This window comes from Pteronotus mesoamericanus, unplaced genomic scaffold, assembly GCF_021234165.1.
Source record: "Pteronotus mesoamericanus isolate MK-2021 breed Mesoamerican mustached bat unplaced genomic scaffold, CSHL_Meso_final contig_657, whole genome shotgun sequence".
Taxonomy (NCBI): domain Eukaryota; kingdom Metazoa; phylum Chordata; class Mammalia; order Chiroptera; family Mormoopidae; genus Pteronotus; species Pteronotus mesoamericanus.
Genome location: NW_026555229.1, coordinates 22,894,653 through 22,914,619, shown reverse-complemented (window position 1 = coordinate 22,914,619; position 19,967 = coordinate 22,894,653). Strand labels below are relative to the sequence as shown.

At 50.7% G+C, this 19,967-nt stretch overlaps 1 protein-coding gene across 1 annotated transcript in view; it reads left to right on the top strand.

The window, feature by feature from the left end:
- Positions 1–19,967, top strand: part of CUNH10orf90 (chromosome unknown C10orf90 homolog) — a 149,489-nt gene that overhangs the window by 113,458 nt on the left and 16,064 nt on the right. The window contains exons 3-4 of the mRNA XM_054581789.1: positions 16,297–16,584; positions 19,365–19,576. Of these exons, the coding sequence (XP_054437764.1) occupies positions 16,297–16,584; positions 19,365–19,576 (500 nt within the window). The remainder of the gene's footprint in view (positions 1–16,296; positions 16,585–19,364; positions 19,577–19,967) is intronic.

Here is a 19,967-nt window from a genome sequence, read left to right as displayed (position 1 = left end):
GCCATTCTTGGCCGCATCCTTTCCCCCGAAGCGTGGGTGTTCTGAGGCGGACCCTCTGCCTGAGACTGCCCCGGTCCGGGCGCAGGCTGTGAGTGGCGTAGGTCCCAGAAGTCTCCCGTGGAACAGTGTCACCGGTGATGAAAGACGAGGAAGTGCGGAGGGGAAGAATTCCAAAGGGACTTCCTTGCGGGGTCACCGGATGAGTGCCGTGTCTCCCGGGGTTCTGCCACTCGACTCTACCCCAGCAGCAGTGAGTGGGGTTTGTCTCATGCAGCGAGCTGGGGCGCCACTCAAGGAAACGGGATGTCACAGGCTGCGTTTGTCTGGGACGAGCCCACAGAGAGCCAGCCTTAGATTCAGCTGCGCGTGCAGTTTCCCTCTGGGTCTCTGCCACTTAGCACCGTGTCATAAATAGTTCCTGCTGTGAACCGTGCTTCGTGAAGATAGCTTTTATTGACTACAGTGATGTGCTTTATGGATATATCAACGTTGAACTATTTCTTCATTGTTTGTCCTTAAAGTTGTTACTCGTTTTTTACTTTTTGAAATGATAGTAATGTGAAGACTTGGCATACAAGGATTCTTCTGGGTGCTGGATGATTTCCTTTTGAAAAAAAAAGAAATCCTTGAGATGGAATGTGCAGGTCAGCAAGTATTAGCCTTTTTAAGGTTCTTGACTTGCAATGCCAAACGGGGCTCTGGGAAACGCCCGGGGAAGGCCCTTTCTAAATGCGCCTGCCACGGCAAGATGCCAATTCGCAAACCTCTGCAAAGTTCCGGATGAAAGATGGTGTTTGGCCGTGTTTGAGCTGGTGTCTCCATGATTGCTGGTGAAGGGGAAGGCTTTGCTTTACGTTCCTGCTTCTCACCTTGACCTTGGCCGTGGCTCTGAGAGCTTACTCAACACCTCCCCCCCGCTCCGTTGCCTTCCACTCTGGGCCTCAGTAGTGTCAGCGCACGGGGCCAGGTAACTTTCTGTAGCGCGTTGGGGGGTGTTTAACAGCATCCTGAGCCTCTACCCATTAGATGCTACAGCCCCCCGCCCCGTTGTGACAAACGCAAATGTCCCCAGACATTATCTGGCTGGGGGGAGACAACAAAGTCACTCTTGGCTGAGGACCAATCGCCGCCCTGAGCCCAAGCCCCGCTACAGCCGTGGCTGTGGACCACCTGCTCGGCAGTGCCCCCCATTGTGACCGACCCTCAGTGCATCCTCTCAGCCTCAGCTCTCAAGTGCTGACTCCCTAGAATGTTATGGCCTTTCCACGTGATGAATTGTACTTGGGATGTTACCACAGCCCTTTCCTTCTCCTAGATGGTGCTGTCGCGGAGGTCGGGCTCCACGCCCGAGTCCCTGGCATCGGCCTCTCCCTGCCTAGTGCAGGGCGCTTACTCAGGGCCCGGGTGCCAGCTGGGCAACAGGCCATTCTGATGACCCAACAAAGCCTTGCTGATGTCAGGGCCACTTAAAAGCTTGCTGCCTTTTATTTTGCAAACCACCTCTCCCCATGGCCATATTCAAAACCTCTCTTACTAGGAAAGGGTGCGGAGCCATGTAACATTTCCAGTCCACAGGTAGGTTGTGAAAAGTAAGGTAAAAGCTGTAGCACCCTCACTTGGTTTTAAAATTGAGGGGAAAGAAGTTTAAAACTATTGTTTTCCTCTAAGAACTCATAAGAATAATCAACTATTGTCATAGAATGACTTTATTGTCCTTCAGATGGTCAAATTCCATGCCTATAAAACAAAATCTGTGAACAAAACACATATTTTCAAGTTGTTTTTATTTGATTAATGCTTGGTAAACCTGGATGAGATTGTGTCATTTCCCCAAAAATCCTGACTATGATATTCAGATCATTGCCCAGAGTCTGAGTGGCCTCTACTTAGTGGCCCCTGTCAGCCAGCCCAGCTGTCTCTGTGGGGAAAAGCGCTTTTTTCCTTCTTTCTGATTAACTCCCTCAATTGCATGAGTGGGCTCTGTCCCCACAATTGTTTAGGAAACAGTCATTGTACCAGGCCACTTGCTCAGGTTTGCCAAGTAGAGTAAGAGGAATGAACTCAAGGCCTGTAGCGGGCTGATGGAATAATGGTCAGGTTTATAAACTGGAAACGCAGAGCAGCCCTGGAACAAGAGCAATGATGACCAGGGTGGCCTAGCAGGAGCACCATGGGCTTGGGAAGGGGACCCTTCTCAGCTTCAGTTCAGACGCTGCCAGTGGCCGACCCCCTGTTCTCACATAACTGACCAAGGAGCACCAGGCCTTGGGTGCCTGGTGGGGACTCTGCATGTGGCCATTGTCACCAGTCTTCAGCTGCACCTGAGCTGTCTTCAGGGAATCAATTTAGTCGTGATTTTGAAAAGAGGAAGTGATAATAGCATGGTGAATTCTGTAAGGAAAAGTATTTCAGATATACATGATCCTGAAGAAAAGAAAAAAAAAAATGTGAGAAACAGGTGATGTGTTTAATTCCTTTGGCTTGATGGTTTGTTTTTTGTGCTCTTCTCCAAATTATCTTCAAGCAGAAGCTTGGACCTTTCTATAATGTGTAATCTTATTTTCAGTGATCCCGACTGATGTTGGAGAATAAGAGATGAATGACGATGGTAGGACCAGCCATTAACTCATCTTAAACTGTTGCACAAAGAATTTGTAGTTAAATGAAAAAATCTTGTTCACGTTGCTACCACGGGGTCATTTATTTCCCATGTTGGGTCTTAGTCACATGAAGGTATTATTGTGGGTGGAGTACCACAGCTCACATATGTGGCATCCTAGTGACCTCACATGGTTCAGCAGCTGTTATCACAGACTGCAGAAAGGTGTTCTTAAGCAGGGGAGGACATTAGACAGATCTGGGCTGTGTTTTCAAAATATCTATGCCAGATCTTTGATGGAATCTGAGTCTGTGCCTCCCTGGTTAAGAGCTCTGTTCCTGATCACATAGGAGATAAAAAATAATGTTCCTTCTATACCTAAGTTCTCTCTAGGGCTCCTATAATAAAATACATATTTAACAAGAGAAAAACAAATATGTTGATTAACATATATTTTTCATATGCACATGGGAGCTACCCAGGGGGAAATGAGTAACTCTAAGTGGTGGCTTAGAACTCTGGCTTATATAGCATTTTCAACAGAGAATAATTTTGTGGAGAAATGACAAGAAAAAGGAAAACAGGTGTAGACATCCAAGGTTGGCAGAGTGAGAAGGTAAACATATGAAAGGAAATTAATGGTAGGTAAAAGCAAGCAAACTTTACGCTGATTCCTCTGGTGGCATCTTCAGGTTGAGAGGGTGCAAAGTGGTCTCCAGTGACTAACTTCTGTCCTTCCTTGTAGAGGAGAGAGGAAGAGAGAGGAGGGACACCATTGTAAATTTATGTCATGCTTTTAGGCAAATAGAGGGAGGGCAGAGAGCTTTCCTTGCACCTGTTTCTTCTCAATTGCCTTCACTTCAAAATAATCCTTATGTTTAATGTTCCCTGGGGAACAAAATCACCCATAGTGGAAAATCACTAATCTAAACTAGGAATCAATGATTGGTACCATACTATTAACTGAACTATAGATTTTAGTCAAATTTTACCAGTTTTTCCACTAATGTTCTTTTTATGTTCCAGGATCCCATCCAGGATACCACATTGCATTTAGTCATCATGTCTGTTTATGGTAATTTTTGACATTCAGATATTATTCTTATCTTCTTAATCTTTTTCCCTTTGTTTTCACTGGCAGGCTCAGAATAGACTTCTTTGGCATATGTTCCTGTCTAGCTCCTTTCTTTAAACCTGTAATCCCTCTGGTTAGATTTACTCAGAGGCTGCAAGGTCAGGATCTATTTTTCCTAAATGGTTGACCAGTTGTCCACCAACTATTGATCAGATATTTCTCTACTGGGTGAAAATGCCAATCATGTACTAAGTTGGTGTTTCAACAAGGATTTCCCTATTTCATTCTAGAAATGCATGTCTCTTGAATATTATGACTCACAAAATATACTCTGTTACTGTCTGTGGATTTGAAAGATGGAGAACATTTTAGACACTGTTAAATGGGAACCGTTGGCATTGGACGCAGCTCATATGGCAGGAGTCTGGTAGTGAGAGACTGGCTGCCTTTCCAAATTTTCCAAATTTTGATTGTTTTATTTTTAAAAATGCCACCTCACTCTAATAATCCCTGTCTCTCAGAGCTGGAATATTCTAGGGATCTCATATAAATGCAATCATACAATCTCTGTCTTTTTGTGACTGGTTTCTTTCCCTTTGCATAATGCCCTCCAGACTCATCCGTGTTGTGGCCCGTGTCATTATTGCTTTGCTTGTTAAGGCTGAATCATATTCAACTGTGTGCATAGGCCACATTTTGTGTATCCATGTATCTGTCGGTGAACACTTGAGTTGCTTCCACTTTTTGGCTTGTGTGCATCATGCTGCTATGGGCATAAATGTACAGATATTTTTCTGAGTCTCTGCTTTTAGTTGTTTGGGTATTATATATCCAGCAGTGGAGTTGCTGGATCCTATGGTAATTCTGTGTGTGATTTTCTGAGAACCCACCATTCCAGTTTCCACAGCAGCTGCACCATTTTACATTTCCATTAACAATGCACAGACTTTCCAGTTTCTCTACATTCTTGTTCACACTTGTTATTTTCTGATAATAGCCATCATAATGGGTGTGAAGTGGTCTCTCATTGTGGTTTTGATGTGTGTTTCCCTAAAGATTCCTTAGTGATGCTGAGTATCTCTTCAGGGTCTTATTGGCCATTTGTATGTCTTATTTGGAGAAATATCTATCCAAATCCTTTCCCTATTCTTCATTCAGGCTTTTCTATTGTTTCTAGTCCTCATTTGATGAAAGCTTTTATTATCAATGGGTGTGGAATATTGACATACTTTTTATGTACCTATTGGAATAACAATGGGATTTTTCTGCTTTATTTGGTAAGAATGGGGAATTACCTTGCTTTGCATATGTAAATGAGCTATATAGCTCTAGATTAAACTCTAGTCAGTCATGATACATTATACTTTTTAAAAAATAAGTCTACTGATGGATTCCTCCTCTTCCCTCACTCCCTCACCAACTCCAGGCTCTAGCCGCGATGGATGCTGAGACGGGGGCCACGGTGGGCACAGGGTGGAGAGAGTGTGCTGAGCTCCTTCTGTTTAAACCACTCAGGATTGACAGTAAATTTGGCAGCTTAGGTGGGTCCATCCTTTCCTTTCAGCATCACTATTACACTCCACTAAAATCTCATGGGACCACCGTAGCATATACAATCTGTCATTGACAGAAACGTTGGTCATCATGAGATGTATGACTGTAGACTCATATTATACTGTCTCATTCTATCTTCTGACATTTTCCATTGACTGTGATACATTCAGTAAACTTTTCTTAGGTTTATATTGTACTTCACTAATTCTGTTTTCAGCTATATTTAAATTTACCTGTTTTCAATTTTAATTAGTGTATTTTTCATTTCTGGGGTGCTTTTAAGTTTCTTTGGAATCACTCTGGTCAGTTATATAATCTCCTGTTCTTCACTTAAAATTTTAATTAACTGTTTTGTTACTTCAAACATGTCAATTATTTTCTATCCTGTACCTGATGTTTCTAATATCTGAGGTATAAGTGGGTCTTGATTCTGCAGTTTGACTTGTCTGCTGACTTTGGGTAATGGAGTTCGTTTCTTGCATGTGTTGTGATTTCTGGTTCATATACAAGGTCGGCCAAAAAGTCCACTTAGTTTTTTCCATAAAATAAAAGATACATTTTTCATTTTCACCAATAACTTTATTGACTTGGATATTTTGAGTATGTCGGCTATTTCCCACTATTTACTTTTAGTGGGTAGAGGCCAGGGGTCCTGCTAAACATCTTCCAGTGCATAAGGCAGCCCCACAACAAAGAAATTTTTGACCAAAATGTCAATAGTACCAAGAAACTTCACAAGCCACTTTTGATACATTCAGTCACAGCAGCTCTCCATACACTGTACAAATTTTTTTCTTTTTGCATTTCAGTTGCATTGTTACCTTTCTTGAAATAATAAAGCATAATATGCCGAAAATGTTGTGTATCTTCTTCCATCTTTAATACTAAAATGGCCATCCAAAAATTCACCAATTTTGATAAGGTTTTTAAAAAGTGCGCGCTGTTCTGACGGCTGTCACAGTGCAGTCTAACAAAATTGTTTCAAATGAAGTTAAAGACAACCAAGCGCTACCATCATATGGAAAAAAACTAAACAAAATTTTTGGCCAACCCAATATATTGTTATTATGATTCTGAGCTCGTGTTGATTGGAACTTTTTCTGTGGAAATTCTCTAAGTTCCTCCAGAGAGTTCCATGCTTGTTCCAGGTGGGCTTACATTGTGCTAAACTTTGAGCTCATGGCTGTTCCTACTAAGCAGGTCGTGTGAATTTTGGCCCCAGTCCTGAAAGGGGATCAGCTTGTGATTATGAACTGAAATTCCACGCAGGCTTTCCAAGTTGCGTTCCCACATTCTCAAGTGCCAGGTTTTGTCTCCGCATCTCTGTTTGGCCTTAAACCCAAGGCTCTAGATGAGCAGAAATCAGCCATGGCCCTTCGGGCAGATGGCTCTGCTCCCCACCATTCTTCTGGGGGTGCTGGACATGGCTCCTGGCTTTCCTGCCAGCTGGGCCATATATGTAAAATATGTATGTATGTTTATTCCAGAGTTTTCATTTGCTTTGTGGCATAAGAGTTTGGGGTATCCAGTCTACTACATTGCAGAAATAAAAGATCTCATTCATTTATTTTTTCCAGTAGAACTTTAAACTGGGCATCCATTAAAAAATAATGTTAAGATGTATGGGGTTATACAAAGTTGAATTTGCAGACTAATAGTTGTCATTACAATACTAATTCTCCTATATATGTATATCATATATCTCATCATTTACATAATTAGACTTAAATGGTGTCTATTCTTTAAGTTTTTTCCTCCAACATTATTAGACTTTTTCTAACATTATTACAGTTTCCCAGGTTATTAAAAACTCTTTCCAAATACATGAAATAGCTAGCATTCAGATAATACAGTGATATAAATGTTTAACCATGAATGCTGGGCAGGTAGCTTGCTTTCTTGTTTTGCACCACTGTAAAGAACACTTAATACATGGCTTTGCGTCTGCATCTTCGGTCGCATTTGTGCCTGTGGTTAAATTCTGCGTTGGGAAGAAGAAGCGTTGGGGGAATGACTGGAATGGTTTTAAGACTTTTGATTCTGCACGAACAATTCCTTTACAAAGTGTGGCTGCTGCATGCGCTGCCACTGGCCTGGTGGGAGGGACGGTCCTGGCGACCCCTCTAGAACTGAGTAGTATCCATACAGAGTTATACTTTGCTCATTTGGCAGGCGAGAGATGGCATCTCACTCTTGTTTAACCTCAAATGTCAAGTAAGGTGGAATAGAGCGTTATTGGCCATGAATGTTTCCTACTGTGGAAACTATCTGCCCTTGGGCTCTTCCGTGTTCAGGGTCTTCTGGCACCAGCTCTGCCGTGTAACCCTGATGGTTAGCCTGCACCATCTGGGCCAGCGCATGAGGTCCCTGAATCCTGTTGAACTTGCATTTTACCTTTCTCCTACTGGACTCTGAGCCCTTTGCCTTTGGAGACCTGGGCTTGTTGTGACAACACCAAGTAATGCTGGGTCTAGCGGGCTTGATGCATTGAAGGCCTGGAATGCAAAAAGAGCACATTGTAAACTTTTACTGAAAATAGAGGACAGATGAACCACTGTGCTCCGTGTTGTGGGCGATACCGTAAAGGGAAAGGTAACTTTCTCTGGCCCGAGGCACACACAGGTTGACGAGAAAGAGAGAAATGCAAAACGAGCCCGAGTCCACCCTGCAGAAGCACCTGAGCCTCAGCCGAGCCTGCGGAGCAGGGAGTTCCTTTCCGGTGAGAGAGCTGGCGACGTCTCAGGGGCAGAAGCCACCAGCGAGATGGAAGAGGACTTTCCGGGGCGCGGGAGCCACACGTGGCAGACACGCAATGCAGAAAGTCTTGGAGAATGACAAGCGGAACATGTCCTCGGGTCCCTGGGGCTTGAAGGGTGGCAAACAAGCTGCGGTGATAATGGAAAGGAGTTCTGGACCGAAGGCTCCAGGCGCACTCTGTGCGCCGGTGAAGCACTACAGAGCTGCCTGGACGAAGGCGTAACGCCCCCATCCGGTCGGTATGAGGGCTCTGCCTATGGCGCTAACAGCACGAAGTCTCACCCTGAAGATGCACTCTTACTTCCTTGTCAAGACACATCGGTGACGTCAGACCACACACCTCGTGCATGTCCTTTGAGACAGCTTCACCGGGCTACCGTATCATCCATCTTTCCAGACTCAGCGCCCTGCTCGCAAGTGAGCTTGCTGCCTTTCTCCCGAGCAGCGAGGAAATCAACACGCAGGCTCTGAGTGCAGGGTGAGCTGCGAAAGGACTAGAAGAGGGTTTTTAACATGATGTAAGTGGATGTGAGTCGTTAATTACATTATGAAGCTTAAGGAACAAAAGCTGGAGTCTTGCAGCTGAGTTGAATTCATTCCTCAACCAAAAGAAATGAGAGTGTAAGTCAGAGGACTAGCAACAAGCAGGATGCTAAGTGAGCAACAGCGTCTTTCACCCGGGCTCCACCTGCTAAGCATGAAAGGCTCCTCATTTAATACCATGTGACTCCCAGCTGTCCCCGCCTCTTCCAGACCTGCTGGCCACATGGTGAGCAGGCTTGCTTTTTAAAAGATTTATTTAATAACAGCCTCATTGGGATATAAACCACATACCGTGACTGTCTTCCAGCGTGTTGCTTCGGCCAACAATATCTTCCAGACGGTAATTTGGAAATGCAGTGAATTTGTGAATGTTGCGTATTGTCATGTGTTATTCAGCCAGGGTCCCTTGTGTCACAGGTGCGGGAACTTAAAACGAAGGGTCGCCAAAACCAAACGTGTTCCCTAGCTCCCTTTCCAGCAGAGAAGCGGCCCTTTAAAATGCAGGCTAGTTTTTGTCTGCGAGGAAGTGCACGCCCCCTTTGAATCTCAGACAGTCGGACCCTCTCCTTCTCCCCGATGGCACACCAGGCCTGGCCGTCTGGTCTGTGTGGCCGGCAACGCTGATCCCCGGCTTCCTTCCTGGAAACGGCGCTCACACAGCTCGGCTGGCGGTCGTGTCAGAACTGGAAAATGTGTAATTTCAAATCCAGGGAAAAGCCAGAGCTACAGCTACCCGTTCTCTAGGAAGTAAATGATTTCGGTCTAAGTGTAATCGATCTCTTTGCTTCTCTGTCTCCACTCTTCTGTCTGCCTGGCTTTTGTCTAATTTTCTACCCATCTGTGCTTCTGCTAAGATAGTGTGCAGAGAGAGGGAATGTGAAGTCGGAATCGGTCAAGCTTGCCACGTAGTTTGTAAAAGCTTTTGGAGCAGAAAAGGGCTGGAACTGACACCCCCGGTGAGACGGTTCTAATGAGACACGTCCTCTTGAAGCGGTGATGTCCCACCCCCTCCCAGCTGGGTGCTCTCCCCCCACAACCCTCCTCCTCTCGCCCCTTTCAGCCAAATGGATTTGCAGCCCCTACCCATCGGTGGCCCAGATCAGGTGAGAAAGGATTCCAGCCTTTTCCTGAGCAGATGGTTCACAGAAAAAAATGCCTGGAGAGCACAGAGCTGGCTCTGTGTTCGGGAATTAGGCTGAGTCTCAAAACAGCCCTCCCTGAGGCCACCAAAATCGAGAGCACCCAGGCTCCTCCAGAGTGACCTGGTTTTGCTACCAGAAGAGCGCGGAAGGAATCATCCCTGGTTTAGGCTTCCTCCTTCTCCCTCGCAGTCTGCAGCTTGCCCGCTCCGCAGGGCTGGGGGCCGCGTCTCTGTGCTGACTCGCATCCCTGGTTCCTAACAGGAATCTTGACCCTAAGAAAGTATCTTTGAGTTACTGAATTAATGTTTACCCCTAAGGAACTGTCAGAATTGCCCCGACGGTACTTTTGGGTGGGGGTTCTCTGTCTCTTCATCTCCTACTGGTACCCAACAGGCAAGTGCGTCTTGAGGATTTTGCCAGGCTCCTTGTGGGCTCAGTGGCCTTACTGAGGACATGGTGGTGTGAGTCACCGGATGAGTATTTATTGAGTGCCAGGCACCATCCGGGTGTCAGAGGTCCTGGTAAGCCACACAGGGTCTCTGCTCATGAAGCTTGCTATTGAGTGGATAGAGGGACACGAGGTAGGAGCGTCACCATGAGAAAGTCTTGAGAGGTGGTAAGAGTTTTTGCAGAGCATTGAAACCGGGGGTGTGACTGAGTTGGCCACTTGTTGGTTTCCTTAGATGGACTGGTCAGGAAAGACGTCTCTGAGTAGGTAACGTTTCAGCCAAGAGCTAGATGATAAGAAGGAGCCCACCTTGTAACAGTGGAGAGGAGGGGCATTTGGAGCAGAAGGGACAGCTGATCAAAGACTCTCAGTGTGGTCAAGAATGGAGCAGGCACATTCTGGGATCAAGACCAAGGCTAGTGGAACCAGAGCGGAAAGGGGGCAGAGGAGGAGGTACCACGTGAACAAAAGCCAGATTGCATCAGGAGAACTTCCAGTGGGATGGACATCTCTTCGGATTTAAGCCGAAAATTGTCATGATCTGACTTACATTTTGTCACGCTCTCAGGTGGAAGCAAGACAGTGGACAGAGCAGGGGAGTCATCCAGGTGAGATGGTGACGAATTCAAGGTGGGTTTCAGGTAGACTTCACAGGACTGTTGGTTACGGTAACTTCCATGGGGAGTTGGGGGAAAGGAAGAAATCAAGGAAGGTATGGCCTGGATTTGGGCGTCAATAAGTCACGGAATCATTTTCCAATGTATGAAACTGTGTGGGCCTCGGGCAGTCGCCAGTCCCCAGGAAAAGCCTTCACCGCCAGGCAGAGACTAGGCATGTCTTAGGTTCCAAGCCCTGGACCGAACGGTGTGTGGAGGCGTGGCCACCTCTAAAGCTGCCGACAAGTTCAAGTGATGGGGAAAGTAAAACTGGGGATGATCCTAGGTAGAAATTGGAAATGGTCATGCCAATAGAAGACTGAGCAAATGTAGCCACTTTTAGAAACTACGACGCTTACGTGACACGAGGTTGACCAGAAGTCCATTGCCCGTGCTGCTATTTTGTGACATGTTGAGTTTGGCCCATGGTGCTGTTAGGGTTAGAATAGTATCGACATTCTGTCACCGCCTTTTCTGTAAACATGGAACTTTAAAAGGGTGTGTGTGTGTGTGTGTGTGTGTGTGTGTGAGAGTGTGATTGAATTATAGCCAAGAGCTATTTTTTAAATCCCTGCCCTACATAATTACACATGTATAGTGAAAGTCGTTAGGACTTCCTAAAAAAAAAAAAACCCCTTTTAGTAATTTTCTTTGCAGTAAACTTTCCTGGACTACAGCTCTATTCTGAGCCTTGACACAGGGCCCCACCGTAGTCTAGTAGCTAAGAAAGCCTTTCAGTATCCTGGTCATCAAGCATGGGAAGAGGGGGCGCGTTGGGCAGGGGACAAGGAGGGCGCTGCTTACGCTGTGCTTGTGTGGCACGTTCAGCAGGAGTTCGTATTATCCCCCATCCAGACCTGGTTAACGTCAAGTCCCCGATCTGTTGTTATAATTGAGAGGGAGCAGGATCTCTTGGGCAGTGAATCTGTCTGTTTCCTTTTTGTTTGTGTTTTTACAATCTCAAATAGAAACAATACATATGTTTTCCTTCACCACATTTTATTTTTAGAAAATCTGGAAAATGAAAGGCCTTCAGCGTAGCCACGTGACGCTCATTAGCGTTAATGAGAGAAAGGCATCCTCAGGGGGGAAACGAACTCCCCCCCGCCCCGCTGCAAGTGTATAAATAACAGCAGGCCTGTGGCCACGTCCCCAGCTGTGTCCTTGCGGGTGGAGCGTGGGGACTCACCCTGAAGGCCCCCAGATCCAGGCACGGTGGGCTCTGCTGGCTCGCTGGGAACCCCATGCCTTGTTGATTTTCACTGTACTCGCCTCCCCAATTCCAGGGCAAACCTGTGTGACTCAAGAGCTTGTCCCCCAGTGACAGGACTTTTTGGAGACATTCTGAATGTTTGTAGGCCAGCGTTGACCTTGGGTGACCGTTTGGGGTCAAGCGCAGGTGTGGCATGAGTCTCCCCGTGCCCCTCCCCCACCCCGGGGTGCGCATTGTTAGCATCCAGGTGTCAGGGCATCTTTGAAAGCGAGGAGGGTAACAGAAGGGTTTGGCGGGGCAGAGGCTGGTGCTGCCCTTTCAGGCCCCGCGGTGCGTTTGAGTCCCCTGAGGGTCTCAGGTCTCCTCCGGCCCCTGCTGCTGGCGCCACTTCCTTTCCTCTTACCTGCTTCCCAGCAGAAAAGCCCCTGATGTGACCCAAGGAGGGGCTGCACGTGTAAGGGGCAAGAGCAGAGCCCCTCCCCCGCGCCTCCCCCCCCCGCCCCCCGCTCCCCCAGAGCTTCCCTGGGCTCAGGATGACGGCTTGGCTTGCCCCACGCAAAGGACAGCTGTTATCTACCACGGCGGGTGTCCAGCCCCCAACCCCCATGGGCCTTCACTAGCCTGCACCCCACGAGTTTGACAAGTGGGCAGGGGAGCAGTCTTTGGGCGTGGGGGTGGGACATGGGTCAGGAACAGAGCGAACGGTCTTATTACCTGTGTCCCCTTGTGTGCATCTAAACTTGAAATAAGGAGTCTCTCTGGATCCTATTAAGGATCATGTTTTTAAGGCTGTGCCTTACCTATGGGCTCTCTTTGGGCTGGTTAAACATAACAAAGACTCACCTTTGCACAATGCACTATTCTTTTGAGTTTTCGTATTGTCCATTTCCTCCTCGCAGGGCAGGATGGTGACTATCCCATTGTACCGATGAGTAACTGGAGGCCAGAGGGACGGGGTGGCTTGTGCGCGGTCACATGGTTACTGGGAGGTGGAACCAGGCGGGAGGAGAGCCCTGCTCTATGGGCGTGTGCTCCAAGCCTTCCCATCATTTGTATGTGAAATGCCTTCTCTCTTTCTGAACGGGGCCCTGCTGCAAACTCGGCCCTGCTGGGATAGTCTGTGCCCTCGCCTCCCTGACGGGCCATACGGCGCGTGGTGGACAGAGCTGAACGTGGGGTGGGGGTCAGTTCCGAGTGGCTGTGGGTCCCCCTCTGCTCGGCAGCCAATGGGCGGAAACCGTGAGCCGTGCCGAGGAGGCGCAGGGTGTTTTAATAAAGACAGCACAGGCTTTCCCACCATGTTTACGCCATTTCTGGCGTTCTGACAAATGCAGGGACAGCAAGTCCCGTTACAGAGCTACTGAGAACGACTTGGGACTCGTTCAGAAACTGCTGCTTGGTCAAGTTTGGTTTTAACCTCACACCAGTGACCATTTTTAAAAAACATTTACGCTTTAACTGGTTGGAGACTTAGAGAAATGGTGCAACAATAGTACAAAGAGGGTCTTGGACCTCCTCACCCTGCTTCCCCTGAGGCTAATGGGAAAGATGTTAACAATGACCATTTTCGTAACCATTTTTCTTAAATCACTCAGCACTAATGGAACCTCAAGACAGGCTAGGCCTGGAATCTCCCTTTTTAAAGGGCCCTGGGTTTACTCTACCGTTTGATCCAAAGGATTTCTTTGAAAGGCATCAAGGTGAGACACAGGATGGCCCTGAGCGTGGCAGGAACCAGAAGAACCAGAGGGGCTGGAAGCTGACGATGGCCCTTCCCGAGAGAAGCTTTAGAGCAGGGGGTCCAGTCCGCAGCCCGCAGGCCACACGTGGCCCAGGGTGGCTATGAACGCGGCCCACACAAGATTGTGAATGTACTTAAAATATTATGAGACTTTTTTTTTTTATTTCCGTTAATGTTTGTGTATTTAATGTGTGGCCCAGGACAACTCCTCTTCTTCCGGTGTGATCCAGAGGTGCCAAAAGCGGGCGCGCCCCTGCTTTAGAGAAATATGGCTGGGCATGGAGAGATTTAAAAGCCGAATGAAAACCAATTGACCGTCTTTTTTCCCTACTGTTTCGAAATGATGAATAAGTTGGATAGTCTGACCCCAGAAAGGAAGAGGCGGGGAGTGTGGGAAGGAGCAGTGCGCAGCCCGTGGTCATTCTGTGTAACGCGCGGCCAGGGGAGCGTGCGCGTGAGGTGACGCACAGCTGTGCCCCCGAACCTTCCAAACGTCAGGCGGAGCAGTTTCCTCTGCTGGCCGGCCTGAGACAGCCAGCAAAAATAAAAGTGCGCAGGGCCTCTCTCCTGTCCCCGGGCTTGCCGAGGAGACGTGGGTTCAGGACCAGTGTGTCATTCTTAGAGATTTCTGCCCTCTTCACCTGGCTCCAAAGAGATGGTTTTCAGGAAGACCGTGACAAGCTTGTTTTTGCAAAGAAATCCCTCCCCTCTTTAGGACATAAGGGAAATGCTTTTCCTAGACACAAATACTCACTGTAGAGTTTAAGAAAACAGTTAAACATATTTCCACTTTTAAGTACCTAAGCGGTCTCTCAGGACAAGCTCGTGAAAGAAATATGTCTTGTTTCTTATGGCTTGCCCTCCGAGGCCAGACCTGAGGAGCTCAGCAAGTCCCCATGAAACGGGAGTGATCGGAGGAGCGGTTTGGCCGCCGCGACACCACCTGCTGGGTTCATTGGGAGATGATGGTCATTTGGGGAGGGGACAAGGAAGGAAGGGATGAGGGGACATGAGATGCCTGAGCCTCGTCGTCCTGGAGATGAGGGCAGGGGAGACCAGGCGGCATCAGGGCCTCCATTCTCCGCACATTGGCGGCGGCCTAGCCGGCCACCTGGGCCCCGGGCTCGCTTGGCTGCTGGACACTTAGCCTTTGTCGCTGTTTTCACATGGCATGTGCTTCTCCTCAGAGGCCCCGGGGATTCTCTCTGGTTCTGATTTTCAAAAATAGTTCTTCAAAGGGAGCAGCGTTCTTAGCAGAAGGCGCTCTCAGGGCCACGTGTTTCCAGCCGAGCTGGGGTTGACACGATCGAGGTTTGTGAGAAGCTCTGAGAAAACCCGGAAAATGATGTCAGCCCGGCCGGGGAGGGCTGCCAGCGGCCCCAGAGGGGCTGAGAAGCGGAGCCCAGAGCCGTTTCCACGGGAATCCCGCGGCCTTGGACCGCACTTCCCTCTCGACAGGGACCCCGGGAGGCATTTGTATGTGCCCCAAATGGGGTTTCCAGACCTGGTTCTGGAAGTGAGGGTCCGACTGGGGTTGGAGGAGGAGCAGGGCTGACGTGAGAGGCAGGAAGCGGGGGAATCGCGTGTCAGGCTGGCCCTGCAAAGCCCCCAAATCGGGATTCTTCACGGCCGATGTCCCGAACAGATGCTGAGAAACAAGATTCTGTGACTAGAGAATTTTAAGATCCCTAATTCTGTATTTCCCACGTTAGGCCCAATCTTTGATTGTATTTATGAAGCACTTCAAGTTGGCTCTTTAATTTTGTTCATTTCCTTCACAACTCAGCACGAAATCAACCAGTTTCTGGCTGACATCCAGTAACCGCTGAGTTAAGGTTCAAGGTTTGCTTCTTCCGGTGCCTGTGATTTCCATCTTCATCTTAATTGTATCCAGTGAGTCCCAAGCAGGTTCACACTCTCATTTTTGTGCATTTTTGTAAAGAAGGAGAAAGGCAGTAATATACTCAAGTTACTGCAAGAAAACAGGCTGTCCAAGCAAGAATGACAATATGCTGGTCATTATTCTATTTTAGTACTACCTAGATGTTAATATTAATCTTAATAATATAAATGTTATTCTATAAAATGTAATCACAGAAAGTGCATAAATATCTTCTTACATACATAGGTAAATTTATAAAAAGAGATACTACGCTAAAAATAAAAACACGTAGTACTACCGCCTTGTTATAGTAGTAGTAACTCGATTTCTTCGAGGAGACTGGGTAGCTGGGGACGGTCGAGGAGGGCTCTGAACCAGGCATCTGGCCCCAGGGGCAATGGACTTGACTCTATGGCCTACGGTCAAGGTCACTGGAGTCCCTAAGGGCACCAGAGAGCCCAGTTCCTTCAGAGGCAAACGCGTAAGAGCAGCGTGTGCGGGGGAAGTACCCTCAGAAGTGGCGGTCCCGCTCCGAGGGCAGTGGCAGCTCCAGGCCCCCCCCCCCCCCCCCCGGCAGCTCTGCAGCCCGCCTGCCGTCCCTGGGAGGGCGCCAGGTGCAGAAGTCCGGGCGTCAGCTGGGCCTGCGTTCTCAGATGTTCTGAGCACAACTCTCATTTTATTTTTAGTAGAAATAAAAGCCTTTTCTGGAAGCAACGAGAAGCACCGAGAGGCACGTGTGCCTCAGTCGGCTCCCACGGTGGAGCGGGAGCAGGTGGCAGGTTTCCATCCCGCTGAGCTCCGCTCTCCAGGCCTCTGTCCATCTAGCGACCCTCCTGAGTGCACAGAGTCTCCGCAGCAGCAAAGCCTCCTGAAACCTGGCACCTCTTCCCCCGGGTGTCTGTGCCCCTTACAAGATCTGAGCACCTCTCCACAGGACGAGGATGGGGGCCAGATGCAGAGAGAGCTCCCCAGAGGTAAGGAGCGAGGATGCAGGGCGGACAGGACGGCTCCTCGACGCCGCTGGAAGGAGGTGCTGAAGCTGCCTGGCCCGGTTCCCACAGGAAGCTGCCCTCCTCCAACTCGGCGGGGGTGGGGGGGTGCGGGAAAGCAAGACCAGCAGGTTTCCAGGGTAGCTTTCCAGGGTAGCGGACACCACCTCCCCGCATGGAAGAGGCTGCCCCTCATAGGGCAGGCAGCCCCAGCCCTCCCGTGCGCCAGGCCAGCATCTCCTGAGGCTGAGAAGGCCGCGCCCAGGTGCGCAGCTGGCTACGGGCTCAGCTGGGGAAGGTGTCCGGTGCTGAGGTGGCTGTGCTGAAGGCAGCCGGTGCGCATGGTCCTGCACGGCTGGTGACTAGGGTGACGGCTGAGAGGTGGCAGCTGCCACAGTGCCCCTGGGGCCGGTCCCAGGGCCAGCCTGGCCCGCAGCAGGGACCCGAGAGCTCACACCAGGCCATCATTGCTCTCCAGAACATAAGAATAAAATAGAAAAGAGCCTGTGGCGCCCAGTGTGTCCGTGGGGAAGTACTGATTTTTCCATTACCCCTAAGGCTTCCCCAAATGGCTATGGGTCAGGGCAGAAAGAGAAATACTAGAGTGCCCCTAGTTGGGGTTGGGGTTGTAAAAGAGAAAATGTTCGTGACAATGGATGAGAATGATTTCACTTGGAACCAGGTTAATCCGTAGCTCTTCGTGCATTAGTACGTCGAAGAAGCATTTGGTAGACACCTACTGTGTGCCAGGCACTGTGCTCAGTGGCGCCCGCCCTCCAGGCGCTCTCGGGCCAGTGCCAGAGCCATGAGCATCACAACGGGGTCCAGGAAGCGGAGAACAGAGACGCCTCCCAGGGGGAAGCGCTGCGGAGCAGGAACTAAGACGGGATTGGAGGTTTCGGAGCCTGAGAGCATCGCCAGCCAGCGGTGGGAAGGGCGCCCCCAATGCAAAGAGCTGAGGGAGGGAGTGGGGCAGGTTTGGGGTCCGGGGGTCAGAGTGCAGGGCAGCAGGGAAGGGGCCGGCGGGAGCCTAAAGCCATACCAGTCCAGCTGGAAGGGCCTCATAGACCCACTGAGGGAGCGTGGGCTATGCAGGGCCAGGCCCTTGAAGGGATGGAGGCCTCACTGGATTTTCTCTGAAGGAGGCTGCCTCCCCGACAGTGTGGAGGAGCGAGGATGCAGAGAGCAAGGCTGGGGCACAGACCGGGTCCCTGGGGAGGAGGGGTCCCAGCAGGGGCTGCTCCCCAGACGTGGTGGGCGGAGCTTTGTCATGAGCTTGAGAAAGCGGGCCTGTGAGGGCTGCCCTTGGCAGCTGGGCCTGCGGGGGTCGGGCGGGTGGGGAGGAACCTGTGGCTTCCCCTGAACGGGGTGAGCTAGAGGGAAGGTTCCCAATGGGAAACGGGGACAGTATGTAGTGGGGTGATCAACTCGAGCTGGAGGGGCCTGTGTTTAGGTCTGAAGGGCAACGGCAGGGAAATCCTCCAGAAAAATCAAGAGCAGACGCTCACACAAACCAAGGGGGAGGTCCTGAGAGCCTCGAAGCGGCGCTTCACCGGTTCCGAATGAAGAGTGCCGGTCAGGGGCGCGCCGTCCACCCTGAGCAAGCCCTGGGCCGCCGGGCCGCCTGCAGGGCTTGTGGGTAGTGGGCAAAGCTGATGGGTTCTGAGCAGAGACAGGGCTGCTGGTCAGAGAGGGTCCCGGCGTGAAAGGTGGAGGGTGCCGCAGGGGGTTCGGCCAGACACTCACGGGGCCCTGGAGACGCATCCTGGGGACGGGTGGGCCGCCCGATGGCCGCCTCTCCGCTGCCTACAGGACGCGCTCTTGCTGGGCTCCTGGCCAGGCTGCCTGTGACACAGCCCCGCCCTCGAGGGGGTTAAAACATCCCGGGTGTGCTGACTGTGACATGCGTCCACTGTGGGAACACAGGCGGGGGGCGGAGCCTTGGGAAGGGGCGGGCAGCCTCCACGGGGACTGGGGCTCAGCCTGGAGGTCGGAGGTCGCGGGGGGGTGGGGAGCAAAGCGGTGTGTGGCAAGAGGCCCGTGGCCGAGGACAGGAAGGTCCGGGTTGAGTTTTGGAACCTGGGAGGTTTGGTGAGGCTGGCGGGGTGCGCGGTGGGGGCGGGCGCTCCGACAGGAAGGGGGCCTGGGACAGACTGAAAGGACATTGTGTTCCAGGCAGAGGGGCTGGTTGGAGACAGTGAGTGTGTATGGATGCACCTTGCTCGCCCTGAGGCCGCCCTGCCTCGAGGGCTGTGGAGTCAGCTCTGCCCCCGGCCCCGGCCCACCCTGTCCACAGAGGAATGTCATTGTGGCCCCGGATGGGACCAAGTCCTCCTGAGACAGGGCAGCATAATTGAACATGCCCCTCTGTCTTGCAGCATTAACGGAGCAAACATAAGATAAATGATACTCTGTCCACAAACAACTGAAGTGTCATAATTGTGCAGGACACACTTAATAGGAAGCACGGAATAGAAACGTTTCTTTTCAACGTGAGCTAAGGAATTTGTGCATCAGAAGCCAAGGGAAGCCCTTGCGGCATGATCAGCACAGCCGGTCGCAAAGTCTGGCCGTCGGCAAACCTTCTTGCCGGTGCCCAGGGCAGCCGGGGGGTCTGTGACGAGCCGTGACATCGCGGCTTCATGGGGCCCGTGGACAGCCCGCCGGCATTTCTGTTTTCCACATCGTCTGCTGTGCGCAGGGCGCTGGGGAGCCGGCGAAAGGCACCCGCTGCCCTCTGACGGGCTCTCGCTCTCCTCTCCCAGGCGATTACACGTGCTGCGACCTGGTTGTGAAGATAAAGGAGTGCCCGAGCGGCGAGGCCTCCGCCGCGCCCGCGCCCGCGCCCGTGCCTGCGCCCGCACCCACGCCCACGCCGCCCCAGCCTGCGCCCCCCGAGGAACCGGAGGCCCCCGGCCTGCAGGAAGAGCGTCCTGAGTGCCAGCAGTTACCTGCCACCTCCTCCTTGACCTTGCAGGTAAGGCCTTCTGCGTGCCTAGCCTTGGTTCCCCCCAAGGGGAGACCTTCGCTGGGGGGTCCGCGGTCACACCGCCTCCGTTCCGGCTCTGAGGCTGCCGAGCCGGCTCCTCTCCGTGGGGGCTGTGTGACTTTGGGCAGGCGCCCTGCCCTCTCTGGGCCTCTGGGTTCCACAGTGTGAGTCACGGCGATAGTGAGACCTGCTTCACTGAGCAAGACGAGGGACACGTCATCTCAACACATGGCCACAGCGATGGCTGCATTTGGTGAAACATCACGGTGCCCAGACATGGGGCAGGTTGCTTCCTGGGCGTCAGCGCCTCCCGCCCTCAGGGCACCCCTTTGGGGCGGGGGTCCCTGTGACCCTGTCCTCAGATGGGGACATGAAGCCT